At 36.9% G+C, this 25605-nt stretch overlaps 2 protein-coding genes across 4 annotated transcripts in view; both read right to left on the reverse strand.

Annotated features, from left to right (window-relative positions):
• gtf3c6 (general transcription factor IIIC, polypeptide 6, alpha) overlaps window positions 1-25605 on the reverse strand; it is a 1355101-nt gene that overhangs the window by 473281 nt on the left and 856215 nt on the right. The gene's annotated exons all lie outside the window — the stretch shown is intronic.
• The window catches only part of osbpl3b (oxysterol binding protein-like 3b), a 98234-nt gene continuing 75229 nt past the window's right edge, over window positions 2601-25605 (reverse strand). For all 3 annotated transcript variants that reach the window (XM_079836711.1, XM_079836712.1, XM_079836710.1), the window contains 11 exons: window positions 23883-24020; window positions 23043-23136; window positions 16327-16571; window positions 13504-13641; window positions 12388-12451; window positions 12216-12294; window positions 7143-7287; window positions 5794-5938; window positions 5484-5610; window positions 3797-3919; window positions 2601-3612 (listed from right to left, as the gene is read on the reverse strand). In XM_079836711.1, coding sequence (XP_079692837.1) covers window positions 3516-3612; window positions 3797-3919; window positions 5484-5610; window positions 5794-5938; window positions 7143-7287; window positions 12216-12294; window positions 12388-12451; window positions 13504-13641; window positions 16327-16571; window positions 23043-23136; window positions 23883-24020 — 1395 coding nt within the window. In that variant the 3' untranslated portion in view covers window positions 2601-3515. The remainder of the gene's footprint in view (window positions 3613-3796; window positions 3920-5483; window positions 5611-5793; window positions 5939-7142; window positions 7288-12215; window positions 12295-12387; window positions 12452-13503; window positions 13642-16326; window positions 16572-23042; window positions 23137-23882; window positions 24021-25605) is intronic.

Genomic DNA, 25605 nt, shown 5'->3' on the forward strand with positions numbered 1-25605 from the left:
AAATAGATCCATATCCATTTTCATTACCTTGTTACTATGTAAAAAAGAGGAAAGCTTCGAGTATCTGGTGTGGCTCATAGTAGGGTGGGGCAGCCTGGAGGAATGAGATAATGTCAATGAAACATGGTTATGTAAGAGAAGGTTTCTTCTTTTGCAGAAGAAAGGAATTCATACAGGGTTGGAACTTGAGGGTGATTTTGTATTTTCATCCTTTGAAGCAGCAATAATGGCAATAAAATAACACTTGGATCTTGCCCAATTTTTGCCTGTTGGCCTCAAACTGCTTTCTTCAAATCCTTCAACAACATTTCTATTAGGCCAGGACTTTGACATGACCATTCCAAAACATATTACGGCCCCACTTTATATTAGGTGGCCTTAACTACAATGTACTTACGGTGTTCAAATTGTATTGCAAAACACTTTTGCTGATATTGAGGTGGGATACAGGTAAAGTTAGGGACTGGTGTGGTGGTATGGGTAAGTTTAAGGGTAGGGTTAGGTGTAAGGGAAGTGACAACTGTGTAATTATAACTGTAACTACAGAAATTAATTACAGATGTAATTACATGCAAGTATTTTTTTTAAATGTAAGCACAATGTACAAACATGTATGTACACAATAAGTGCATTGTATCAAATGATTAATTAAAATGTTAGTACATAGTAGTTAAGGCCACCTAATATAAAGTGGGTCCCATATTACTTCTGCTTTAAACATTAAATCTATGGTCAATCTACTAGTGTGTTTAGGGTGACTGTCTTGCTGCAGGACTCTCTTTCTGTGGAGTTTCATTACAAAGACTGACTGCATGATATTTTCCTATAGAATTTTGTGGCATAACACAGAATTCAAACGAAGCCATCCTGGGCTGCATTTGCCAAAAGCATTGTTAACACAAGAGATACGTAGACCAATGGTGCCAATGGTTTCTAACAGTCAGACTTATGATGCATTTGAGAATCACAGCCCAGTAGCAAAGTGCAAAAGTGGCAAAGTGGCTTCAAAGCATACTGTCACCACCATTTATTACAGTTGGGTGAGGTTCCTAATTCTGAATGCAGTTTTTTCCCCCACGTGAGTGAGGTTCCTAATTTCGATTTTTTTCCCAGTCGAGTGAGGTTCCTATAATTTTAAATCAGTGTTTTTCAAACGTAACACTTCTCCTTTAAACTAGTAAAGTACTATTTTGACTAATTTACCCACAGCACATTCTTCTATCTAGAAGTTATATGGCTTTAGACAGGCATCAATTTTTAAAACTCTTTCAAGGAAGCCTTGTGAGCTTATTTTTAAGTTTATTTTGGAGGTCCTCAGAAATCTTTAAAGGGATACTTCACTCAAAAGTGAAAATTACCCCATGATTTACTCGCCCTCAAGTCATCCAAGGTGTATATGACATTCTTCTTTCAGACGAATACAATCTGAGTTATATACAAAAAAATAATGTCCTGGCTAATCCAAGCATTGTAATGGTAGCCCAAAAAAGTGCATCCATCCGTTATAAAAGTAATCCATACGTCTTCAGGGGGTTAATAAAGGCCTTATGAATCGAATCGATGGCTTTGTGTAAGAAAAATATCCATATTTAAAACTTTATATAGTAAAATATCTAGCTTCCGCCAGACCGCATTTTGTATTCAATTTACGAAGAAAGTGTAACACCTCTCGTGGTTCAAAACGCTTGCGCTACGTCCGAGCCAGTTATGCTTTTTCCGTAAGTTGAATACTGAAGGCGGTCTGGCGGAAGCTAGATATTTTACCATATAAAGTTTTAAATATGGATATTTTTCTTACACAAACCTATCGGTCCGCTTCAGAAGGCCTTTATTAACCCCCTGGAGCCATGTGGATTACTTTTATAATGGAGCCTGGGCCACTTTTTTGGGCTTCAAATTTTCGGCTGCCATTATAATGCTTGGAAGAGCCAAGACATTTTTTAATAACTCTGATTGTATTCGTCTGAAAGAAGAACGTCATTTACGCCTAGGATGGCTGGAGGGTGAGTAAATCATGGGGTAATTTTCATTTTTGGGTGAACTATCCCTTTAACTGAAACACGGCAAAACCAGAGTTTTGGTTTACGTCATCTTTATCTTACTCATTGAAACATTCGAGTCCACTTTAAACTTTCTTCAACAAATATATTTACTACTGGACAGGTTTGGGCTCCAAAAAAATAAAAATAAAATATTATTTATTTAATTGGATTCTCTTAATATAGTTATAGGGTTAGCACCACTATCTTTTCCAAAACAGCACAAGACTGCAATGAACTGCAGTTGTGAAGAAAAATCTCCCTGACTCAATGACTAATAATATCCAGTGTTGCATATGACAGGAAATACTTTGTGGGTTGTCAAGGTTTTTCCTCAACCATTATAAAAGCCATTTTAAAAAATGGGGACTACCCAAAAAACAGCTCCGGGACGATGTTTGCATGCAAACTGATTCATAGCAGTTTATTTATATATATAAAAAAAACCTGATCACATAATCTGAAACTTCACTAAGTTACGCAGATTCCTTGCCCCAATTCCATAAACAAGGCCCTGCAAATGCCTGCACTCTTTCAATCTGAAATAAAAACATCAAGAACAATCTTTTAAATGAGACTTTATTGAAGGACAGAGGAAACGCTGCAGCGATCAACACGCAAGTACCCCAGTCCCCCAACATTTTTCGTCGTAGTGCGTAGTGAAATGAACACAGGTTACAGGTCAAACCGTGTGGAAGAAGCTCTAAAACTCCGCCAGGCTCACGTTGTGATGGTAATGTTGAGTACGGTTGAGCCATCTGTCAGTCTCGTGAATAAGTTAAGATGAATATAAATATTTCTGAGAACCTCAAAGATTTTGTTCATTCAAGAGTCTCAGAATAAAAGGCGTCATAAAATTACAATACTTTGTTACGATACATTGGTGTTGAATAAAAGTTCTAGCAAAGTATATGTGTATAATTTTATATAAGGCATTATATGTATTATATCCATAGTCTAATAAACATAATAAATCCCTCGATAATTATATTTTAAGAGGTAGACAAAGCAGTTTTGTTCTGACAACATACTGTACATCTTTTCTTTCTTTCTTTCTTTTTTGAAATGTTTTGGGCTGCGGTCATCTGCAGTACTACATTTAGCCATAAGAGACCACAATCCAACAGTTTTTCTCTTGGTTTCTTGTGCTACGTTTTGTGCACACCAACAAAACAAAAATACGAACTGGGCCAAGATTGCATATTTCTCATACTTCCAAGGGATTCATTTGCATAAATGAAACCATACATAATGTAAGCATAGTAAGGCAACTGAACCACTGGGACATTAAATAATGAATAATAAGGAATGATTTGAAACGATCAGATTGTAATTCTGCGGCCATCAGTCTCTCACAGCTTTATCAGTCTCTACCTCACTTTAAAATGTGTTTGTTGTCTCATGAAGCTTTCATGTTGGCCAGAACAGATAAGAGCAGGCAACGGTGAGCACGGATGTATGTTGGCTTCCTCTGAGTTACCAGAGGACTGGACAGTCAAGGTTCGTGAATCCAGGATCTTTCCTTAAGTCCCAGTAAGTGTTGTTGCTCACCCAGGTGTCCTCTTTGGACTTCCTGTTGGTGATAAAGGAGAAAATAGTTATAACAACTTGGATTTGGACCCCACACACTTTGGCCATGCACAACTCCCTTTGGAGTGGACTTTGTGCTTTGTAGCTTTGCAGACCTTTTTCATGCTCAAAAACAGCAACATTACACACTAAATCTGAAAATGTTTAAAAAAATAGTTCGCTCATACTGGAAGAATCGAGGTTGATGTGTCAGTTGGTTCTCCTCCAGGACTCTGCGTCTCTCTCGCTGCAGTTGTTCGATCCTCTGCTTCTGCACCTCTGCAGATTCAACGTTCCCTTCCTCCAATAACCTGCATGCGCACACAAACAGTCTATGAAATTCATTTGTATGCAGAGATGTCATCGTCTGGTGTCCCTAAAGGTTCAGTATGGTCCTGGATGTGACACATTTATGTCTGAATAACTCCAAACATGGCTGTCACAATTACTGGTAGTTTAGTGCAAAGTTTTCTACAATATCGGTACTAGGGATGGAACGATTACCGGTTTCACGATAAACCACAATAAAATGTACAGACGGTTAGTGACATTGTTTAAAATTTAAATAAAAAATTTAAATTAAATCCGCGTATGATATACGGGCTCGTACACAAAATATGCTAGATTTAAATGTGTCATAGCTGATAGAACACTGCAAATATATTATCAAGCAATATTCTCAGAGCCAATATTAGAGATTATATTTACACCAAATTATTACTATTTATGCATTGCTATTGACGACGGCCATTATAAGGAAGGAAATCCCACAGAATATAATCTATCTTAAAAAAGTGCATAGAGCTGCTTGATTTATTTGTTGTTTGTTGATTTTCAAATATAAAACTTGTCGAAATGTTTTCAGTGTGTGCATCAGTTCTTTTTGAACACTTTCATCTCACAAAACCGGGATAATATTGATAACCGTGATAATTTGGGTCACTATAATCGTGATGTGAAATTTCCATACCGTTTCATCCCTAATCGGTACTATCTAAAACATGTCAATAACTTAGCTCAAAAATATTAGTTTGATCATCCTCATGAGAATCCACTCATAACTTAATTAATATTCATGGTATATCAATTTCAATATTGGCCTTTCAGGTTCTGCTGAGATATTGAAATCTGTATTGATAATTGTCAAATTCCTCTGGCATTGGTATCATCTACTGCAGTGATGTTATTGTTTAGTAAAACCATTAAATAGTTTTTGCTAGTTGAAATAAATCTGAAATAACTGCAACTGACTGAAATAAAATAAGATTAAGTTGTAAAGTATATATTATATATATATATATATATATATATATATATATATATATATATATATATATATATATATATACACAATAGTATACATATTTATAATTCAAAATATGAATAAGTACTATACTAGCATTTCAATAATACTAAAATAACACAGATCTCCTGCACTTTTGATTTTCTGACTCTAGTTTCATAGTATTCAGTATGGTCAAAATAGTTTTAAATATTTAATTTAGTTGTATTTCTATTTTATTTGTAATTAATTGTTCTCTTTTATTTACTTTATTCACTTTATCATTGTTAATTTGACTTATTTAGGTTTTATTTTAATAATTTTTTTTTAGAACTGCCAATGTTACTGCACTAACTGGTACCATTGGTACATTTTTAAGCACAGTCTAGTGTTATTACTATAGTGTCATTTTCAAGTTCAAGTTTTGTAATATATGATGTATAAAAAGGTAAAAGTAAAATGAATTGGGAACTCATGCCCAACCATTCAAAAGTATTTTAGTTTAATAACAGTTATGTTAGTATTTATTTTCACTTGAATTAACGGAAATGTTTTCATATAACCTTTCATTGGAGTTTCACATAAGTTTTTACCTCTGGTCGAGTCGTAGTCTGGTGTCCGTGGGTGGAAGATGTGGTTTGGTAAGAGGGTCGAGCTCATTGAGCTCCATAGCAAACTTAGTGAAACCATAGTACTGCTCATAATCAGGAGGCATGGGATCTGCACACAAACATAAAAGCTGATGATAAACAGTTTTTTATTTAAATACATTCTGAAATATTAAGAATATGAATAAACAGTAGTAACTGTATCATCTGTGAAATACATCAGCCAGAAGGCACAACTTTTTTGGAACATCTAAAAAAGAGGGCAGACTGTGTGTGCGTGTGTGTTGTTTCTTACTCATTCTCCAGATGCAGGTAGCAGAGGGTGGGCTGCCGCAGTACATGCCCTCGTGCCATTTCCCAAACAACTTATGGACGACTTTTCCTTTGTGGTCTGTGATGGCTCCCTCTACCTCGTTCATGGTGGAGTTCCAGTACTTCGCCTGCAAAGGACATAGACATGTTTGATCAGAGCACCTCTGAACAAAAAGTGTGTACATATTTAAATGAGACCACCTGGGTTAAGTGTACTGAAACTGAACAAATGAGTGAAAGTACAGAATCAATTCACCATTAAGGTCTCACTAATGTGGCATTAAAAAGAACTGACATTTAACAGCTGCTGCAATCAGGTCAGATGAAAGAGATCTCCAGCAGATGTCGTACTTGAGTCAGACAGTGAACTTAACTAATCTCATAGGGGATGAAACATGAATAATTATCAGACTTTTGCACTCTCATTCTCATTCGGTCCCGTTTCTTGTTTGATCTTGCTCTCCTTTGCCCTAATTGATCTTTTCTGTGTTTCCTTCACCCCTCAAGCAAAGCCTGACCCATTGTCCTTGAAGTCTGCTGGAAGTCTTTGAAGACCTCAGTATCTGAGTTCAGTTCTCTCAACTGTGCCACACAGATCCTTTATTAGATGCTCTCGTAAAAGCCAGAAAGAGATGACTGACATGTTAAGTCCTTTTTTAAGTCAGACTGTCAAACATGGCATGGTTGAATCAGATGACCTTGATGAAGGCACGAGGGCATGTACTGCGGCAGCCCAAATAACAAATGGCCCAATGCTATGGAAGCTTGTTTCTGCCATGGAATAAAAATAACAATTCTGACTTTATAACTTGCAAAAAGTCAGAATTGTGAGGTATTAACTTGCCATTATAACTCTCCCCTCACAGTTCCGAGTTTATATCTCGCAATTCTGAGTTTGTAGCTACAGTATATCTAAAAAAAAAAAAAGGTCAGAATTACAAGTTATTAACTTGGAATTGCAGGACATAAAGTCAGAATTATGAGCTATCAGAATTGCGCGTTTATATCTTGTAGTTTTTTTCTCCGAATTGGGAGATGTATACTTGCAATTGCGAGTTATAAAGTCCTAATTGCGAGATAACTTGTAATTCTGACTTTTTTCAATGTTTAGATATAAACTCAGAATTACGAGAAATAAACTCAGAATTGCAATATATAAACTTAAAATTGTGAGAAATATAGTCAGAATTGAATAGAGACTAAAAATATGCAATTACCTTTTTTATTTTATTCAGTGACAGAAACAAGATTCCATATAATACATTGTGAAGAAACCTTAAAATATCAGAAAATAAAGCATTTCAGAATGGATGGGATTGAGAGGCAGCTGACCTTGATGAAGGTGACTTTACACTGGCATTTCTCACTGTTGTAGTTTTTGATGGAGATTTCACCATAGTGCTCGATCCAGCGCTGCCCACTCAGAATGTTGTGTATACATGATGTCACCTTATTCCACTCATAATGATCCCCAAAGCTGCAGGTGAGAGTAACGCGTGAGTGTGTGTCTACTGTAAATCCATAATTTGCCTGGTTATCCGATTAACAGAAGTGGATAATATTGAAATAGTGGATTTTAAGCAAACATAAAATTGCTGCAATTAATGGAATCAATTCCATTAATGGAAGCAATCAATTGTGTGTCTCGTTTGCCAAAAATTGTTTGTATTGTATCATATATGCAGTAATATAAACTACAATAGAAAAGTTTGGGGTCAGTGGAATTTCTTTTTCAAAATTAATTAATATAAAATCGAAAAAATGTAATCAATAAATAAAACGTTTATTCAGCAAGGATGCATTAAACTGATCAAAAATGAAAGTAAAAGACATTTATAATGTAACAAAGATTTATATTTAAAATAAATGCTCTTCTTTTGTACTTTCTATCCATCAAATAATCCTGAATTATCACATTTTCCACAAAATTATTAAGCAGCATGTGTTTTGGTTTCGTTTTCTGTGTTTTGTTCCCGCTTTGCCTGCCTGATTTGCGAGTTCCATGGTTCTTAATTAGTTAACACCTGCTCTGTTTCAGTTAATCATCCCCTGCATATTTAAGCCCTTGTTTTCCTGTGTTCCATTGTCCAGTCTTGTCATGGTTGTGTTTGCTATTCTACAGCTATCTCCTGGATTTAGTTTGTGTATTATAATAAAGACTGTGTTTTTGTTCTAGCTCCTTCGTTGTGTGCATTCTATACACATTCTATCCAGCTGCTCTGTATGGACCAGGAGCAGCAGTCCTTTGAGTTCCACACCTTAAAAATGTCGACATCTGGTGTGATTTATGAAATGTCCTAACCGCTCCATGTGCAGTTTTTACCTAACAAGTCTGAACGCAGAAATGAAAGGACGCCTATATGAAAGCGGCCAACACTATCTGCCCAATGGAAGATTCCAGCCCCACTCTGAGCCCAGATACCAGACAGTCATCACTCCCATGTACATGAAGCCCGAGCCCACAGCAGATGGAGTGCGTGATTCTGTCACAAAGCACAAGCCAGAGCCTGAAATGAGGACAGAGCGCACCATCGCCCCGGAGCCTGAGCCCCACTGTGAGTCTGACCAGGTGTGTGAGCCGGCAACAGCATGTGTCATCGTGGGACAGCTAGTGGAGTTTGAGGGAAAGGAGGAAGACCCCGACCCCTCTGCTTCCCTCCGGCTCTACCTCAGTGCTCAGGCACCCTAGCTAAACCTTGGACACTCGTCGCTGCAACTCTGCCTCGCCCCCAGGACCATCGGTGTTGCCCAGTCCCATCTGCTCTCCGTCTGCGCCTAGGGCTCCACTTCCAGCAGCCTAGTCTCCATCAGTTGTCCCTCTGGTGTCATCAGCCAAGTCTCCACCATGGCTTCTCCCTCCCTCGACTCCACCGTGGGACATCGTCCTGGCTGTCCTCTGGGTTTCTGCCTTGCTACTTCTGCTTCTGGATCTGCTCCTCCCACTGTCATTGCTGCCTTGGTTTTTCCCACCGTCACCTTTACCAGTTTCCTGTCGTACCAGTGCTCCACTTCCTCCTCCAGAACTCCCACCCTCCCCCTCAGTTGGACTGTTACGCCGGGAGGGGGGTGTAATGTCATGTGTAGGCTAGAAACAGTCACACCCTGAACTAAAGATGATATCTAATTGGTCAGAACTTGGGTTGGACAAGCATCTGAGTTTAAAAACTTAGGACACGAACAAAACTTTAGATGATATCAGACCAGATTTGGGAGAACTGTAAAATGGGTTAAGACTACGACAAGCCGCTACTCTAATCTCACTTATTTTTCTTGTCTTTTTTTACTTAGTTCCTTTCCTTTTCCGCTGAGAGTCTCGCTTTCTAGTTAAGTTTTTGCCACAAAGTTTCAGTCAACGACTCGACAATGTTTCTTTAGTTCGGCTATAAAGTAAGCGACTCCTTGTAAATTAATTAATAATTCCCTTACATAAGGAATAGAGTAATGTACACTATTCCTTATGTAAGGGAATTATTAATTAATATTAATTAATCATGATGACTGCTAACTCTTATTATATGGCTACTTCTAAATAAATAAATATTAATAAAATATTGATTTTGAATGAATTCATTTGATTTTGTGAGAAGAGACCTTGAGGTGATACGAGAGACATGAAACTTGCACTATCTATCTATTTAAGAAATCAGATCCATGCAACAACAAATGTCAATTTTACAGTTTAGAAATCATTACTCAAAAATATTAGAACACAGAATGCAATGAGCAACCAATCAGAATGAAGTATTCCAGAGAGCTGTGCAATATATCAACTTTATATGGCTTTAAGTACTAGCGGGAGACACATTTTCAAAACAATACAAAAGTAAATCACCAAAACTATAACGTTTCACTACCATTTCTAACTTTTACATTATGAGCTAAATTGGGCGGGCGACACTGAGCTCCAGTCATAAAATCAGAGGATCTGGAAAACCTGTAGAACAGTGAAAGCAACGCAACCCACTCATCACAAACAGTCCGTCATCATATGTCATTACAATGTGTGCTGCTGAGTAACTGGCTGATGTTGTCACTGACAACTTCAACACCTCGCTGCCCCAGTCTGCAGTTTCCAGGAAAGATAACAGCTCCATTGCTTAGGGAGAATAAAGACACTGACAACATCAACCACAGCTGCTGCTATAATTTGGACAGTGCCATCATTGAAGACACCAATTAGCCAGACTACAATCTGTTCTCACCTCTATGGTCTAATCCAAAGTTCCAAAGCCCATTCACACCAAGAACGAGAACTATATTAGTGTCCATACCAGTGGGTGAAATTGTTCTGAAAGTGATTCCAGCTATATTGTTTCTCTGTGTTGTTATAGTTATAGTTGCAGGAGTATAGCTAGGGGACCTAAGCTTGGCCACCCCTTTAGCCACCTCATTCACAATTGCGGATTCTCTTTTTTTTTCTTGACAAGAATTGTGTTTTAGACGTAAAACCGTCTGTTCACGACCACAACAAACGGGAGACTTTGTAGGCGCACACTCCAACTTCACCTCTGCGCCAGGCGCAAGTCAAGAGAGCGGGAAAATGTACAGGTGCAGAGGGCGCTTGAGTAGATCAACAGTGAACGGCAAACAGTAGATAAACGAGATTGTGAAAGAGTTATTACAACATGATTACATATGGAGACGATTAAAGCAGCATCAAAACGGCGCATACAAATATGTATTTATAATATATGCGTCACATTTAAGAACATGTCTCTCAAATTTATGGAGTAAAAAAAATCTACAATTTAATGCAAATGCAAACACTGTGCATTGTACTAGCAAATAGGCACCAATCTTGTGTTATTTGGTAAAGTACAATACAAATTAGAAAATGTTTAATTACATTTAGCAACCTGGTCTCATTGTGAAAATGTACCTCTGGCAACGTTTTTGCAAACCGCCAAAATACGTACCAATAAGTACATATCTCTGCAGTTTCAAAGTGAAATGAACACTAGAGGCAGTAAAACAGCAAGCACTTTTTATCGTTTTTTTTTTTTCCATGTAAATGAATACATTTTGGAGTTTGCGTCACTTAATCTGCTCCATATGCTCAGCTTTTTTTATATAATAAGTTTGCTCAGTAGCTCAGCTGGTACAGATTTGTACTTGTAATAATGAAAGCTCAGGTACGAATCCCGTGAAAGACAAGTCATGATAAAAGAGCTCAAAGATGAGTTCACACAAGTTAACAAGACCTGGTTACTATTTTATTTTTGTCACATTTGCTTTTGTTAACACTATCGGTTAGGTTTAGGGTTTAGGGTTTAGTGTAGGTGTACGTTAAAAAAACAATGTCACAAAACGTCAGATTGACGCTCATCTGTTCCGGGAAAAAAACGAAGCTTTTGGCGGCACCCAGTGGACATATCACTTTGAAACTGCAGTGATATGTACATATTGGTACGTATTTTGGGGTTTGCAAAAACGTTGCCAGAGGTACATTTTCGCAATGAGACCAGGCTGACATTTAAATGCATAAAATAAAAAAGTCTACATTCTGGCATTTGTGGGCTGCCGGCCTCTGCCTGGTCATATTCACAATTTTAGCACATGGGGATTCAAAAGAGAACACAATTTTTCTTTTGTACCGAGTTAAATTTAGGTATAGGCAATGGAACTGTTGCAATTCATTTATTTTGGCAACTAATAGAATGTTAAAAATTATTTTTGAAACAAGCTGGCTTTTGAAAACTCCGAATTGTTGAAGAGTTCATCTATTATATAAAATTCAACGAAGGTTGACTAATCTTTGAACTATGTAGTCATCTGCATGTCTCATTCATGATGATGCAAAGATGAAGAACAAGCTATTGGGAGTTTTGAGAACCAGAACCACTCTGGCTGAGCAAGTTGAACTTTAGCTATAGTGTGAGCTTCTTTTCTATTAATATGCCTGGAGGTAAGGAATAACATAAAAATTCTCTCAATTACAATTAAGTACAAGTTAAGTGTATTCAGTTGTGTTGTAGGCACTAAAATACTTTATAGTCAAACTCATTTTGATGTAGAAATAATTAAGATTTCTTTGCCACCCCAGACTGGTTGCTGGACCCTGCCTGGCCACATATGAAAATATCTTGGCTATCCCCACTGTATAGTTGTGGAGTGGACTTGGCTATTATTTTAGAACAAATTTTAGATGAGCATAAGCATTTTTTAAGGATTTAAGAATTTTTAAACATATATTTTTTTTAAATTTCTATGTGACAAAATAATGTAGAGTTTGGCAAAACTAGAAAAATGTATATTAATTTTCATTCAGTTTATTAATTCACACAACTTTTACAGTTTTATTAATTTACATGACTTTTTCAGTCTAGAAATCACACTTTTTATTCAGGACGCCCAAAAACAGCAGATTGGATAGCATGTGAATAATAAATACACAGAAGAACTCACCCAGGGAGAACCACATGAGTAGTTCCTACAGGTACAATCTCCATGGACTTTCCCCAGAACTTATTCCTCCACCTTACGTCTGAAATCAGTCATAACACAATCAGCTTCACATCTGGAGACATCAGCTTATTGGTACTGACACAAAAAGCCTGCATTATTACTATGGTGTTACCTTGCCAAAATATGAAGTTTTTAGAGTCAGCATGACATGCTGATATGGGGGGGTGATGGCTGACCTGGAGGAAGAAAACAGAGCAGCTTTGAGATCCGCACACGCACACAAGCTGTTTCCATCCAAAGATGCGAATTTAACTTGCGCGCAAAATTGTAATATTGCATTTGTGAATAAAGCAGTTTCCATCCCATGTGTTCCTGAGAAATTAGCAAAAATATCTGCATAATCTGCATATTTTGATGGTCCCTTTTGAACATTCTGTTGACTATAAGTAACTTTGCAACTACATGTCAAATAACTCTCATTAGAGTAGCAGACTTTCTGCTTAATATCTGCCAACTATTTATTGTGATGCTCTCCAACAGACATTCTACTGACTATACTGTAAGTAAATTTGCAAATACATGTCAACTTATTCTAACCCTAACCAGTCTCCTAATAATCTACTAATACTCTAATGAGAGTTAGTAGACATGTAGGTGCAATGTTACTTATAGTCAATAACATTTGTGATAAAGGGACCATCAAAATGTCTTTCCTGTAGCTCAAACAGTAGAGCACGGCGCTAGCAACGCCAAGGTCATGGGTTCGATTCCCAGGGAAAGCAAGAACTGACAAAATGTAAAATGTGTACCTTGAATGCAATTTAAGTCGCTTTGGATAAAAGCGTCTGCCAAATGCATAAATGTAAAATAAAGTGAAACCAATATCTGTAATAAAAATGGAAGCTGCTGCAATTGGGGATGCCACTGTGGCTCTTTTTTCATAAAATACTTGCGCCTCAGAGCGTGAAGATGAAACGCAATAAACACTGTTATGTTATCTTGCGTTCAGAGGCGGATGCCTGGTGTTTGCAATTTGTGTGAGATAGTTTTGAAAGGTTATTATACCCGAACATGTTGATGACAGACTTTGGCTCAGGCATTTCATAATCACTAAAGCAACATTTGAGATTCTGTGCAATGAAATTGGCCCCCAGTTTGCAGTCACATCATGTTAAGTCAAGTGTTTCCATTGTAGATAACACAAAATCTGCATAAAAATAAGTGGATGGAAGCATAGCTACATTCACATACCTGCTCACAAAAACACAGTTTACAGAGAGCATCCTACCTGCTCGCCAACAAAGCGAAAGCCTTTGTCTGGACGATCACACTCATAGGTTTCGCCCAACACTGGATTAAAGGGTTTTCCTCCTGCTCTGTAGTAACTGGAAGCATAGCCAGACACGGCAAATGTAGCGATGTACACCTACAAACAGAACAGTGCACACTTGGTTAGTTATGCACTGATGTATGTTGCCCATTTCATCACATTCTTTATTAAGACTTCATTGAAACTTCATTTTGGATGAGTTCGGCATGTGAAATGGTATTCACGACCCGGACTTGTTTTTATGCATTGGAAATTGATTGGATCGTGAAGAGTGTGGGTTTTTTTTGCCCTGAATGTGACTTTGCATTTCATTGTGGAGGACGAGTCCTCTTCTGAAACAGCGCCAGCACCCAGGAGGTTTTTTGACAGGGATGTGAAAGCTGAAAGTCAAGTTTACCCTCTCAAGAGCATTTCTAAGTCTTTGTTTTATTGCTGTAACCTTTGTTATATTAATGTTAACTGGCATTACATTACGTTGATAAGGAGATCTAGTACACCTTCATTTCCATTCAGTACCAGAAATTACTTGAGGGAAAATGTGGCCTATGAGACATCAGCCAAAAATGAAAGTCATTTCAGAGGCAAAGTAATTTATTTTTGACTGAAGGCTATTTTTTCCCCCCAATTAAATAATGTGCAATAATGAATCATGCACAACTAGATGAAAAATGTGCATTAAGAAAGTAAACAGATCAATATTGATTTCATATCGACTTCTTTTGTCTCTTGTGATTAAACTACATCAGTAAGCATACTGAAAAGCTATAAGACACTAAGCTCCCTAGACATTGGTGCATTGTAAATTTGAAAGCTAAAGCTATTATTTAAACCAAGAAAAAGGATTACTGTCTTTCTCCAGAGACTAAGACAGAGCAATGATGGGTTCTCGGAGTGTCATTAGATACAGTAGAGTGCAGCTGACTAAAGCACATTTCCAAGCAGGGAGAATGATTTCTGAACAATAATCATGCTCTCATGTTGAGTAATAGTGGATCCTGTGATGATGAGCCTGGATCAGACAGGCTTTCAAAAGAATCACTCAACTCCTAAACAATCACATCAAGCTAATAAATGATGCACTGTGACATCATAAGTCATACTACAGAAGTATATATATATACATACACCGATCAAACATAACATTATGACCAATAATATTGTGTTGGTCCCCCTTTTGCTGCCAAAACAGCCCTGACCTGTCGAGGCATGGATTCCACTAGAGCCCTGAAGGTGGTATCTGGCACCAAGATGTTAGCAGCAGATATTTTAAGTCCTGTAAGTAACGAGGTGGGGCCTCCATGGATCGGACTTGTTTGTTCAGCACATCCCACAGATGCTTGATTGGATTGAGATCTGGGGAATTTGAAGGCCAAGTCAACAACTCAAACTCGTTGTGCTCCTCAAACCATTCCTGAAACATTTTTTCTTTGTGGCAGGGCGCATTATCCTGCTGAAAGAGGTCACAGCAGGAAATACCGTTTCCATGAAAGGGTGTACATGGTCTGCAACAATGCTTAGGTAGGTGGGTGTGTCAAAGTAACATCCACATGGATGGCAGGACCCAAGGTTTCCCAGCAGAACATTGCCCAAAGGATCACACTGTCTCCGCCGGCTTGCCTTCTTCCCATAGTGCATCCTGGTGCCATGTGTAGCCCCAGGTAAGCAACGCACATGCACCCGGCCATCCACGTGATGTAAAAGAAAACATGATTCATCCGACCAGGCCACCTTCTTCCATTGCTCTGTGGTCCAGTTGGTGCTTTCGGCAGTAGACAGGGGTCAGCATGGGCACCCTGACTGGTTTGCGGCCATGCAGCCTGCAGCTTGTCTGTTTGATTGGACCACACATGCCAACCTTCGCTCCGCACATGCACCAATGAGCCTTGGTCGCCCATGACCCTGTTGCCTGTTCACCACTCTTCCTTCCTTGGACCACTTTTGATAGATACTGACCACTGCAGACTGGGAACACCCCACAAGAGCTGCAGTTTTGGTGATGCTCTGGGCCAGTCTAGCCAACACAGTTTGGGCCTTGTCAAACTCGCTCAAATCCTTACGCTTGGCCATTTTTGCTGGTTCTAACACATCAACTTTGAGGACAAAATGTTCACTTGCTGCCTAATATATCCCACCCACTAACAGGTGCCATGATGAAGAGATAATCAGTGTTATTCACTTCACCTGGTCATAATGTTATGCCTGATATATATATATACATTACAATACATATTTCATTTTATAATATATATATTTTATGTTTTTTTTATATATATATTATTTGCAACATAATATGGATTGTTATTAAATTGAACATTACAGTATTATTTTTAAGGCTCTTCATTTACATTTGACAATTTATAGCTTTTGAGTTTCTTTTTTGGCCATTTTTGACAGTAGTTTTTTATGCTTGTATTATGCTTTATTACACAAACTTTGAGCTCTCATCTCTTCCTCAGTGACGTTTTGTTACATTATCTTTGTAAGGATATGCAAATGTAAACATAAAGCAAAACCAGAACAATTTGCATAAACAAATGACAGTCAGAATATCTCCAGAAAATTCACATTTGCACCAGAAAGCATTTGGATGGCAACATCTCTTTTTATTTTACTGTGCAAAATGATTGTGATTTAAAAAAAAAAAAAAAAAATATATATATATATATATATATATATATATACATATATTAACGCAGGCTTAAGTTTTTGCATGATTTAAAAATCCAAATACTTTTCATATGCAAATATGTTTGTGCAATTATGCATGTGACCTCTGCCTACCATGCGCTCAAACGGGTCCTGTGTGTGTGCAGCCTTGTCCAGCAGTTCGCTGTACTCTAGTTCCTCACACAGTCTCTGCAGTGTGTTGAGCGGCTCGTTGAGTTGAACAGGCATGGCTACTTTAGACAGGTCCTTCCCGATGTTGTTCTTCAGTATGTTCCACAGGCTGATGTTGCTGGTATTGGGACTGGGGGAGGGAAGACATGACCGCCGCTGTTCTTGAGAACCACCGTTCTCTACACAACCTTAAAAAGAAAAAAACATTTGCGGTTCAGGAAATGCATCTAAGATCTCCAGCAATTGTGTCTCTGGAAGTTTCTATTCTGGCATGTTACAATTGCTTGTCAGTGCTTTTTCTAAACATACCAAATCCCCCATACAAATATAAAACACCTTTCAAATGTATGAAATGCAGTATGTATTTCATGTATAACAATGGAATGATATCAAAATATCAATGTGTATCACTTTTTTTTTTTTATTGTTAAGCAAAACCTTCTATTGGGTGGACAATTTGGTTATGAACGCAAAGTCTTCTAAGCAAAAACGTCCCTTATACAGTACCAGACCAGTACAGCATATACACAAAAAGTGGTTACATCCTGCCGTTGCAACATCTATTATATTTGACCCTTGATGTAACTTATGTGATTCCTACTCATACTTCTGAAAATAACTAGTTCATTCAGAAGTTACTATATGTGGAGCATTTAGGCTATCTGAGACTTTTTATTTTATAAATTTTTATAAATATAAAATAAAACTGAGATGGTTTGTGATGATGATGCTAGAGTGTCTTTTTAGTACAGTTAAAACTATATTAAAGGTGGGGTAAGTGCTTTCTGGTAACCGATGTTGATATTTCAAATCACCAAAACAAACACACCCCTAACCCCAAAAAGGGTCTCGCCCCTATTTTGATAGCTCCGCCCCACACATACGTACGCAACGCAGGCAACGACTATGGCGAAATCTGCTGCCAGCCGGCCGAGGGTACGATGCCATCAATAAGTGAAAGCAATGTGTGTTACTATGGTATTCTAGGTTGAATGGACAAACACAGTTCTCATGAACAACGCGATAGCACGAGCATGACAGTCCAACTAGCGAACATATTACAAATATGACAAGATTAGAGGGTTATATCGATCACGAAAAAGAGGAACCAAAGGAAACAAACATATATTAGGAGTTTACTTTCTTACTTTTTGGCAGGGCTCTAGAGTGCGACCAATTTGGTTGCACATCACATGCGGCAAAATTTTTTTAAAGGTGCGACTAAAATGTTTCCTAGGTAGGCATGTGCCGGTATCAAATTTTCATGTTGCGATTAATTGCTGAAGCTTTTATCACGGTATACGGTATTATCACGATATTTTAAAAAAAGTTGCAAAAAAAGTGTTGTCATACTATAACAGGTTTAAAAACTTTCTTATAACAAAAGAACCAAACATTTAAATACAATAAAGCAATACACAAAAATGTATAAAGTAAACAAATATTTGAAACAGATTAAAGTGCTAAAGAATTATAAAGAACAATAGGTAACACTTTACAATAATGTCTCGCCAGTTAATGCATTAACATCAACAAAGAGCAAATAGCTACATTTTTACAGAAGTTATTCTTCTTTGATAATGTTAGTTTAAAAAAGCAACTGTTAGTGTAAGCTCAAGTCCATTAAATAATACAGTTACAACTTTTGATTTTAATAATGTGTTATTAAATGCTGAAATGTACATTTAACTAAGATTAATACATGCTTTAGAAGTATTTTTCATTGTCAGTTTGTTAATGAATGAACTAATGTTAAATAATGGAGCCATATTGTAAAGTATGTGATTGAACAACAGTCAGAACATATTCAAACAATATCTAGGGCATGTAATTTAAAACTTTTAAAAAAAATTAAGTTTGAAAATGACTTTAAGTCTTTAAGTATTAGGTTATGTGATGACGAGCACCGGATTGTGGTTACTGGGGAAACGGCTGTATTTCTGCTGTTCCATGAGCGCCCTCTGCTGTCTGAAAGTGAATGTGCACTTCAGTGGGTCTTCACGCCTTCCGCCATGTGCGCAGCTCATGAACGGTCTGTTTACATCAGTGCACGTTCCTCTTTGACACGTTGTTCATTTTAAACGGTTGATGGGTAAAGTATTCTTAAAATACATTCTAAAAATCTGAATAATTCGTAATAAATAATTATTCACGGTATTTTGAAGTGCCCACGATAACAATATTGTGCATGTTCATTATTGCGGTATATCGTATTACCGTTTACCGGCACATGTCTATTCCTAGGTCGCACCGGTGGACCTAACGTCATTGCATGCACTCAGCTGCCTCTCCACAAACGAAGCGTTTGCCTCTCCTTTGACTGTCACTGAACTCACACACTCATGGTTGGATCATGTCGTGGTCTAAACCAATCAGAGACAGAGATGGGGCAGGTCTTTGCTGAAACGGTTTGTGAGTCCATTTCACTGAAGGTGTGTGTGTGAGCGCATGTGTGTGTGTGTGTGAGAGAGAGAGAGAATGAAATTGAACTTGTGCCGCCCTAAACTACTTCATTGTCATGACAATCGTCTGTCAGTGTCAGCTCAGGTGGCGGGAGAATCAAAACATCTAGGAATAGCTCCGTATGTTTTAGGCATATTAAAAAAAGTCTAACGTTACATTAAGTGAAATAAGTCCTGTAACTTACTGACATCGTCAAGCAAACCACCAAAAATCATTGTGTGTAATCATTTGGCGTCGCCATTTGTAATCTTCCTTTGAAGAGACTGGCAGAACGCGCTGCAACATTTCCCTCAGATACAGTAAATGCTTAACCCAGACGGCATCACTACTGTGATTGTGTTACAGATCTGTGTATCTGTCTGTTTGACTTTAGGTTTTGTGTATGGACTTCCTGTTTTCGTTTGTCACATGTTCCTTTGTTCATTTTCCCGCCACTCATCTGTCTCCATGGTCACCCTCGTTAGTTTAGTTCTGTTCAGCTGTGTCTTGTCTATTAACTTGTTACTGTCTGCTATTTAGTTCTCTTGTCTCCTTCAGTCTGTGTTTGGTCTCGTTTATGTAAAGGTATATTGCTACATGTCTGTTTCCCGTTCAGTAAACCATCATTTAAGTGTTCTACTTCCTTGTCTTGTCTCCTTACCTGAGCGATTGTAACAGATTGTGCATTGTTACATTATATTCCAAAAATAATCTCTTTGAGAACGATATTTGCTGATATATCTACTGTCCTAACTGAAATGCTAACGTTATTCATTGTTAATTTGCTGTGCCTGCTGCAAAGTTACTTTCTGGCTCTTTGAAAAAACGTTCGACCACGTATATTCCTGCGGTGAGCTACCTGTAATAATTCATAATTTCATTATAGCATTTGTTCCAGCTGGCACAGTTTTATTAAGAAATATAAACAACTATAGGTTACCGTAGCCTACAATAGCCTATCAGTAAAGTTACCACATATTTATGACAATCATCAAAGCGTGATATATATATATATATATATATATATATAGCAGGCAGAGGAAATTAAAAAGTCTGTATTTTTATTTATTATGAGTTGTATTTCATTGTTTATTATTTCATGATCTTTTAAATTAAGTTATAACTTTACTTTGTTTAAACTGTAGTTTTAAAATAGTAATGTTCAAAGCATTGTTTCCCTTGATTTTAATTCCTGTGTAATATATTATGTTTTCATTTAAATAATATATATGAATGTATGTGATAAAAGTGTGATAAAAAGGTGACCTTGAAATTGTGGCGTTCAAGGCGACGCCAGCCGGGGGAAATTTTTGGGTGCACCTAAATTTAGGGCACCAGTGCAACCAAGGCAAAAAGTTAGTCTGGAGCCTTGTTTGGACACAGTTGGGGAGCTGATGCTTGAAACAGACAGTGGTTTAACGTTATAGGATGTGGAAATTAATGGGTCTTTATCATCACTGAAGTGAACAACGATATGATTGCAAATGGACAAACAAGCGAACATGACACACAAGCATATTCAAGCAAAATCTAGCATATATTAGTTCTGTGAAACAAAACAAAACCAATGTTACTCGCCTATCGAGAAGAAATAGAGAAACCTCGCCGTCCGATTGCAGGCCTTAGCGCTCCTTGAGTTCTCTCCAGCGCTGGAAAGCTGATACTTCTTGCCTGATCCTAGCTTTCTTTTGTTCCATAGACATTTTCCACAAGTGTTTTTTAACTGCTATCTCTCTCTTTCTGTCATCGCTCGGCTAATGTCTGTCCTGTGTCGTGTATTTTGAATAATTACTTGCACGGAGCACTCTCTTCTCACCATCATTCGTAGACATGCCCCTTACTGCTGATTGGCTACAAGTTTGTTTTGGTCCACGGCCCGAGACACTTTTATAAAGCAGTTTTGAAATAACACTTACCCCACCTTTAACTGTAAATTAAAAGTAAAAGTAAATTAACTGAGCATAAAACTATAAAAAAATAAAATGGTAATCTATTGCAAATCTTCTGTGAATGTTAGCGAATCTATGTGAATTTGTCTATATCAGGGGTGTATAATATATAATGTATATTATAATATAATATATTTGGCCCCCCTTTATATTAAGTGGCCTTAAGTACTATGTACTTACATAAAAAAATAAGTACAATGTACTTACTGTGTTCAAATTGTATTGCAAAACACCTTTGCTGATATTGAGGTGGGATACGGGTAGGGTTAGGGACAGGTGTGGTGGTATGGGTAAGTTTAAGGGTAGGGTTAGGTGTAAGGGAAGTTAAGGCCACCTAATATAAAATGGGTCCATATATTTAGCATTTAAAGCTTTTAAACTTAGATCTATTGAATAATTTAATAATAGGGATGCACCGATATGAACATTTTGGCCTATTTGAAAGTCTAAAGTCTATATATATTTGCAAATAAATCTAAATCTTACAAAAACAAAAGTCTCACCATTAAAAGCCATGACCCAAGCACACAACTAATAATTATAATTAACACTATAATTTTATGTAGCCTAAATTACATACTTGCACTGCACATGTATTTTCCTTTCTGAAGAGATTTCAGTCATATTTCAAGCAATTCAAAACCATTATGGTGAATAGCTTGCATCTTAAGTGTCTCATCCATTATTTATCGGCTTTAATATATCGGCCACATTTTCTTATCGGGCCGATAATGATAACATTAAAAATGAACATATATTGGCCGATACCGATATGGTAGCCAATATCGCGCATCTCTATTTGATAAACATTTTATAGTCCTCTAAACATCTCTGAAACACACAAAAAAATATTTTAACTGAGGTACTTAACTAAGGTATTTTGAGTTTGCATCAGGGGCGATTCATTTTAGGGGGGCTCAGCCCCCAGTGAGGGTGTGAAAAAAAAATTGTTAAGACTTTAGTTTAGGGTCCAATTCTCATTATTAGCTAGTAGCTTATTAGTATGCATATTAGGATATTGGCTGTTTATTATTTCGTTTCGGGGGCATGGCCCCTCGAGAAAATCTACATATGTGCATTTTAAGATGTTCTGAACGGCAAAAAGTTAAATAACAATAGCTTGAAAACCATGTCAGTGGGCAGATATGACTGATAAAGTTTTTCCATTTTTGTCAGTGAAAAAAGTAAACATATGTTTAACTGATATATGTTTTATGAATAATTTTCAAAGGCTAACAGGAAAGCTAGGTAACTAAATTTATTAAAATTAATTCACACCACACATTCATTAGCTACTAATCTTATGCCCAATACAAGCTGAAAAAAGCTGTACGTTTTTATTTACTGAGAGCTACAAATGGAATTATTCATTTACAATATGCACACATTCATTAGGCTACTATTAATCTTAGGCCTAATCTGAAGAAAACGGCTTTGTTAATATTTCTTGTTTGTTAATTTTATTAACAATAAATTTATTTATTTCAAATCAAAATGGCGAAAAAAGTTTATTAATTTGGCTGAATATTTTTGTAATTTGTTTAACATTTCTGACTTAAAGAAGCAGCAGTCAAATATGAAACGTTTAGTTTAGCTACATTTCTCACACTTGACGTCGAGTCGCGCTGCTAAAATTCGTGCTCAGCCTCAGCAGCATCTGTGCGTACATAATGCCCGCCTACTCTGATTTGATTGGTTTTCTCAAATATTTTAACATTGATGAGCGGTGACAGACCAATGAGGCTCAGCGCACACACCTCTGCTTCTGACGTGCGCTCTGTTCGAACACGCTGATTAAAAGACGTGACGAAGCCGAAGCCCCCCACCAGTTTCATATGTTTGAAAGGTTAATCACACATTTTTTCCCCCTAAAAAGGGCCTAGTGACGCCCATGGTTTGCATGCTACACCTGTAGTGGGTGTGTAATTGTAAATAGATCATGATTCATGATTTCCAGCACTTTATCAGCAATCTTCTTTAAAACATGATGACTTTTTTGTCATGTTTTTGCATCAATTTTTACATTGAAGTATTCCAACAGTGACTGTTCATTCTTTCTATGAAACCAGTAAACCGTATTCACCGGCGGTTCTAACTCGGCAGCTTTAATAACTCTATAGCGGTTGACCACTGCAATTATTTCTCATTCACTAGAATATAATCAAATGGCTTTCCCCACACATTTTGCATCTCCCTTCTGCATGGCATTTTATTTATGCGTGGGTGCGAGACATCATAAGCATGCAGCTTAGAGGGACCATTACCCACCTGTATTGAGTCTCTCATTCTCTGCCTCGTTGCAGAAGTTATCCATGGACACGTTGTCACTGATGTCACTGATATATGAGTCGTCTTCCGAAGGCTAGCAGGAAAACACAAATCATCATTACAGGTGTTTGGCTCTCTGACAGTATAAATGTATCAAAGCCTGTCTTTTACTGACCATCTAGCAACTGAAAAACATTAACATATGGATATCTCTCCACCCTCTAATAAACCACATTATCATAACGATGAACATAAAGCAGCCTTTAGTGTGTTTGTATGTCCATCACACCAATGAAGTAGATGAAGGACATTTTTCGGGGTTCTAATTGTCACAGAAGCCAAATTCTGCATGAGGTATTTTTAGAGAGGAGCAATTATCTCAATTTTCATATTACTTCTGCTACAGGAGACGCTTGAGCAGGTCAGCCTCAGTGTGAGGCAGAGAGGCAGAAATTAAGTTAGAGAGAAAGCAGGGATGGTAGGCAGGCTGGTTCTTTTAGCTGTGGAATGTCATCCGTAGCACTTCTTACATGTTTAATATAATTAGCCCCTTCCTCTGTCTCCTAATAGGGTTTTTAGTTCAATGTCTGCCTGAGGTGAAGGGGAGAGCAGAGGCAGCTGGTCTCTTGAGGGTGTGGAGTAAATAAAATATTTGATGATTTGGTAAAGCCAGGCAAAATGTATCAGTCTGTCAAGCTATTTAAAAAAACTGAAACTATACTATATCTTTCTATAGCAAAACTTTCAGTGTATGACTCATTTCGGTCATAGTGCTTAACTGTGATGACACTTATAGTAGCACATTTGTGGGACAGGTGAAAAGAGGGGACTTTACCTTACCTCATTTTCAGACGAACTAGCTGACAGCAGCACTTCCTGTGCATCAAAGAACTCTGATAGAGACTCTGTAATGGAAGCTCTGCTCTCATTGGATGCCTGATGGACAAGGGGGCGGGAAAGATCACCGGAGTCTTGTTTCTGTAACAAGAGAAATCATGGCTTCACGTCACACAGAACCAAACGGATGAATCTCAAAAAGAAAAGAATAGAAATAGAAAATCTCTATTCTATTTAGTGCTGTCAATCATTTAATAGGTTTTAATATATGTTATAATGTGATCATTTACTTTCAAATTAATGTAGAAGCAACTTAAAGACATTATATTTGTTTTAATGGCATCTTTTTATGAATGAAGGCCAGTATCACTGATACTAATACTGCTACTGATGTCTCTATGAAATAGATTTTTTTTTACATTAATGAAAGACATTCAACATTAAAGTATAATTGAAAGCTATTAATTTCAACATTTATTATGCTTTAACATTTTTTTTATTTTTTATTTAAGTGAACTTAAAACAATCTTCATAAAACCCCATAAATGTCATATTTACTTGTGGCCTTCCTACCTGTTAGACATAAACAGAAATTGAAAAAAAGTTATCAAACACCTTTCTTAACTGCATAAATGATAATTAAATATAGATTAATCCTTATCAAAGCTAAAATTCTCTCTATTACCTTTGTTCTTTGAATAACTAATGACAGACATCTAAGCAATTGGTTTATTAGGCTGCTGTTACTTTAAGATCTGTCGCTGCCAAACATGACACGGATATGATGCGCTGTCATGCGCATCTCATTTTGCATTCTCACAACTCTTTAAGTTAATTTAAGACGTTATTTAACTCATTTAAGACTGCTCTTATGAGAATACTCAACAAAACAGGCATTTTGCCATAATTCTGTGTTATTGTTTGTTCAAATGCGAAAGAGAACTTGATTCTGGTGTGCGTTCTGTTTTGTCTTGTCGCGCTTAAATGGTTTAAAAACATTGCATGAATAAGAGCGTGATCATATACTCTAACGGTAGCCAAAGGATGATAGAAAAAGGTATGCTTTGTTAATTGCTTTAATTATTTTTAAAACGTTAAACAGAAAAAATGTATTTCATTTGTTTATGCGCTAATTTTGACAGCACTAATTATTATATTATATATACTATAATATTAATATACTATATTTATTATGGACCAGTCAATTTTTTTTTTTTTTCATAACAATATAACAATAACAATTCTCATTACTGTAACATACAAAAATATCTTCCTAATTCTTGTACTATAGAAATGAATCATTCCGTCCATTTACATTGTTTTTTAAAAATTCATTCAGTTCCATTTTGACCCGTAAATATATATATGTTTTTTTGTACTAATTGATGAGACAAATAAAATATGGTTTAGTTTTGCTTTAAAAGTTCACATTCCACCAGGTCAAACTTAACCAGGAATGCAAAAGGTGTCGGTAAGATTTTGAATACATTAGAAGGGTTACATTCAGAACAGAACATATTAAGACTTAGAATTACATTGCACAAATGTACTTTATAATTGAAATGTTCTCATTAGAGTCATTTCTACATGTCACAATTATGAGAATAAGATTTGTATATATCACAGTAGGCTACAGAGATCTGGTAAATATGCCTAATTGTCATGAAAAAGTCAAATTATTGGTCTTCAAAAAAGTTTAATATCCCTTATATAATACAAAATTGTA

Source organism: Gobio gobio, assembly GCF_949357685.1.
Source record: "Gobio gobio genome assembly, chromosome: 15".
Classification (NCBI taxonomy): domain Eukaryota; kingdom Metazoa; phylum Chordata; class Actinopteri; order Cypriniformes; family Gobionidae; genus Gobio; species Gobio gobio.